This window comes from Portunus trituberculatus, chromosome 40 (assembly GCF_017591435.1).
Source record: "Portunus trituberculatus isolate SZX2019 chromosome 40, ASM1759143v1, whole genome shotgun sequence".
Classification (NCBI taxonomy): Eukaryota; Metazoa; Arthropoda; class Malacostraca; order Decapoda; family Portunidae; genus Portunus; species Portunus trituberculatus.
In genome coordinates this window covers 11,842,499-11,846,323 of record NC_059294.1, presented here as the reverse complement: position 1 = coordinate 11,846,323, position 3,825 = coordinate 11,842,499, and the positions used below count along the sequence as shown (strand labels likewise).

At 41.8% G+C, this 3,825-nt stretch overlaps 1 protein-coding gene across 4 annotated transcripts; it reads left to right on the top strand.

Moving 5' to 3' along the window:
* Window positions 1–498: 498 nt before the first annotated feature.
* LOC123516147 lies at window positions 499–3,175 on the top strand. 4 transcript variants are annotated; one of them, XM_045275289.1, is made up of 6 exons: window positions 505–579; window positions 1,080–1,187; window positions 1,458–1,648; window positions 1,884–2,071; window positions 2,168–2,398; window positions 2,833–3,175. In XM_045275289.1, the coding sequence occupies exons 3-6, from the start codon at window positions 1,471–1,473 to the stop codon at window positions 3,106–3,108; spliced, it is 873 nt and encodes a 290-aa protein (XP_045131224.1). In that variant the 5' UTR covers window positions 505–579; window positions 1,080–1,187; window positions 1,458–1,470; the 3' UTR covers window positions 3,109–3,175. The 4 variants fall into 4 exon arrangements, with proteins under 4 accessions (XP_045131222.1, XP_045131224.1, XP_045131221.1 ...); XM_045275286.1 differs by having other exon boundaries at window positions 2,168–2,419; XM_045275287.1 differs by lacking the exon at window positions 1,080–1,187 and having other exon boundaries at window positions 499–579; window positions 2,168–2,419.
* The last annotated feature ends 650 nt before the right edge of the window (window positions 3,176–3,825 follow it).

The following is a 3,825-nucleotide window of genomic DNA, read 5'->3' as shown; positions in this document are numbered from 1 at the left end:
CCATCTTCCTATGACTTGACTTCATGCAAGAGGGAGGTTTCAAGACATTTGTCCCTATCCTTTGGCTAATTCTATCGGCTCTGTAAGGACACCGGCAACTGAGTGGGCTATTTTTCTTTATATTTTTGTTGCCCTTGGCCAGTACTCCTCTCTCACATGAAAACACATACACACACACACACACACACACACACACACACACACACACACACACACACACACACACACACACACACACACACACACACACACACACACACACACACACACACACACACACACACACACACACACACCTCTTGATAATTGATGACTATGAATTCTTGTCACACTTGAAACAGGAAGTGACGATTTGTCACACGTTTTCATTTCTCTAAGTCATGCGACTCTTCCTCTGTTAATCGAGAGAAAGATAAAACGTCACAAGGTAATCTCACTTATCTTATCCCTGAGGTGTTCGCGGTTATCTGGAGCGGTAATACCTCAAACCAGTGCCCTCTTAAAGCCCTAGGTAGGAGGTGTAGACTAGCGGGCTTGACAAGTGACCGTTTCTTTGGCAACCGTTGAAAGGAAGTCCAGGTGAGGATGTTTGCTCTCTCACACACTTGTGTACGCACAATCCCACCCCCCCCGACACACTGTACCTCTAATAAACGTCAATAGATTAATAAAAATGAACGTCTAAAAAGCAATTCAAGCGACACTGTACCGTATATTCTGATCAAAATAATTCTGAAACACAACAGCGATGTTTGGTAATTTTCAGTTCATTTATTTTTATTCAATTTTGTCGCTGAACTTAATTGTTGGAACCATCACTAAAATAATGGAGGAAAAAAGCAATCTTACTCTATTGAATGAATTATATCGAGACAAGACCTGTAAGGGAACTTGCGACAGAGTGGATATTTATTTTTTGCCCTTGACCAGTTCTCTCCTCTTACATAAAAATATAAAAAAGGCGCCATATCATTTGAAAACACAGTCCAGAATTTCCCACAGACATCAGGGGGAACTATTGGTATTCTTCCCATTAACTTCTAACTGCACACAAGTAAAGAGCTTACCGTATCTTATAGCACCAGGCAGCCAGGTCCCCGCCACCAGCTTGGTGAACACCATTGCCTTGCCTCCATGGAGTCTGCAATAAAGATGTTACAGTTCTATTAATCCAGGCAGGTCCTCAGGTAGGGTCATAAATTATTATAAATATTCAGCGAATTACTCAACTAATTACAAATCAAATACAAAACAATTACAAAGTAGTGAGGGAAAGAATTTTTTTTTCATTATTCACTTTTCACTGTCATGGGAATACACATCACAACTTTCTTTAATGGATCTTCAATTCAATGTTTCCATAATAAGAATTTTGTTTTAATATAGTATCATTGACTCTTCTTTTACAGTCTACACAGCGCTAACAACTCTTTAAACACCATCCTCGCACCACACAGATCACTCCAAATCATGTCAACCCAAGAAGATACAGAGCCTGGTACGCCGGTCGCAGAGGAGCGCAGGAAGTGCCAACTATTCTCAAAAGGAAAAGAAAACTCACAATGCTGGAAGAAAGCTGCCCTCTTTTTCGGATCCGTTGCTCTTTTGCTTCTAATTGGCTTGGCGACATCTCTCGGCATTTTTCTGAGTATGAAAGAGTTGTGGTGATGGTGATGATGTGGGATGTGTTAAGTGTAGTGTGATTATTCTCAACATTTACGGCACGTGTTTTGCATGCTTTAGAGTGCATCTTTCTCCTTTACAGATATTACAGTATCTGAATTTTCTATAGAATCTAAAATCTTGGAAGAAGCTGCTTTGCCATCAAGCGAGGATGAATCTACTACTTTGACATCAGTTTATCTTTCCCATTTCCAACTAAGGTAAAAGTGAGTGCAAGCCACCACCCCGTCGTGACAACTCCACCACCACGTATTTAGGATCGGCGTCTCCCGACACTCAGGTGACCTACGTGTGCCAGGTGCCACTGCTGTTTCCTGACAACTCGCCGACGTTCACCCTCACCTGCACAGACGACTTGCTCTGGCTGCCTCGAGACGTGCCCTCCTGTGTAGGTGAACCATTAAAAATTCAAGCTGTCTGGACTAATTCTATAATCATGGAATCAGTTTCACAACTTCATTTCATTTCCTATATTCTTACACAGGGTATATACACCTCTCGAACCTGTCATCTGCCCGATCTAGGCCTCACCCTCACTGGCCGCCCTTCCACTGACGGACTGGAAATAGAGATCCAACTCCAAGGCGCAGTACCGCCATCTTTGCAGGTGGACATTCCTATATATGACGACTCTATGTGTGCCTATGACCAGCTAGAGCAGGAACCGACTACGACTGCCTCACCAACAGGACGAGCCGCTGATGTGGTGGTGGTGGTGAGCAGTTTTGTTGTGGTGGTGAATCAGTCAATTGTTGTTATTATTGATAATGTTGTATTTGAACTTGATGCTTGTCGTGTTTCTGTCTGGGTTGGCGGCTGGAGGGAATGGTAGCATTACGGTCGAGAGACACTTACAAATATTCATTTAAAAACAACGAAGTAGTTCTATATCAAGTGGAATCTCAGTAATGATATGATAAAAGATCTACACATTCCTCTGAACTCCTCAGCCAGTAACGTTTTACGTAAACAACATAACTGAGAAGCTCCTGCATTTGCTGTCCTAAAACTAAATGTTAAATGATTTCTATTTACTATTCAATACACACACAGCTGAAATAGTTGGGAACACGTTTACTTCAACGGTGACAGAACAGCGTACTCGTCTCAACTAAGAGGTTTCCCCTAATGCCTTCCGTCATCTCACAGGTTGTCTTCCAGAGCGTGGATCCATGGGCGCCATACCATGTGTGTCTGAGGAGTATTGGCACGAAGTTAGCGGTGGCGGTGCTACAGGGAGACACTACGGCCACCATCCTCACCTCCCTCCACGCCAACACGACCACGCCTGTCTCCACGGACACCACGGACACTGACATTTCCACGCACCATACTACCACTTCGAAGGCAACACACAGCACAGAGACGCAAGACACCACTGACGTCACCAGCACCGCAGACACCACCATCTCAGGCACCACATAAACTTCCAATGTCTGTCAACTGCCTTATATATGGAGATGTCAATTGCAATAATATTCTGTTGTTGTTATTTGACTTGTTTCTACACAATGAAACACTTTCATAACAGATTACATCCACTGACATGTCTGTCTTTGAGCATGTACACTTGTTCATCCTGTGTGAGTATGGTTCTCCTCTTCATTTCAGAGATATGTAAAGAACAAAAAGAAATTTACTTATTTGTAAGATACTGCCACTGTTTTGTCGGTGAGTGAGAGACCATTGAACAATTTCAACCTGTTATTGTCAGTAACACACCGAATGATGCACACAAATTTTCGTTATATTTTCCATGATTACGTCTCACACTATGGATATCATCATTAAGTCTAACTGGGATCGTGTTCTATAAAGCGGTAGGAGCGCAAAAAGACCAAGAGCATAAACACTTACATCAAGAAGCAGAGCTGTGCAAAACCAGATGTACCAACAACACTGTGTATGGAAGTCAGGAGAATTGATAGCGCCTAATTAAAAAAAAAGTAGGAAAATCATCTGTCAATGTAAAAGATTAAGAAATTAGAATAAGAACAGAACATACAATTCTCCAAAGCGACCTTTAGAAGTCTTATTTAAAATATAACAGTTACCCATAAAATATTATTTTCTTTCACAATCTTCCACTTTAGAAAAGTTTAAATAATGGAGTAACTATAGTAAACATGAAGGATACCATCA

Bases quoted from the DNA above. Each gene is read 5' to 3' on its own strand.
- LOC123516147 (XM_045275287.1), top strand. From the start codon at position 1,471: ATGTCAACCCAAGAAGATACAGAGCCTGGTACGCCGGTCGCAGAGGAG. The intron at 1,649-1,883 runs GTATGAAAGAGT...TTTCCAACTAAG, and splicing joins ATCTCTCGGCATTTTTCTGA to GTAAAAGTGAGTGCAAGCCA. The intron at 2,420-2,832 runs GTGAATCAGTCA...GTCATCTCACAG, and splicing joins TGAGCAGTTTTGTTGTGGTG to GTTGTCTTCCAGAGCGTGGA.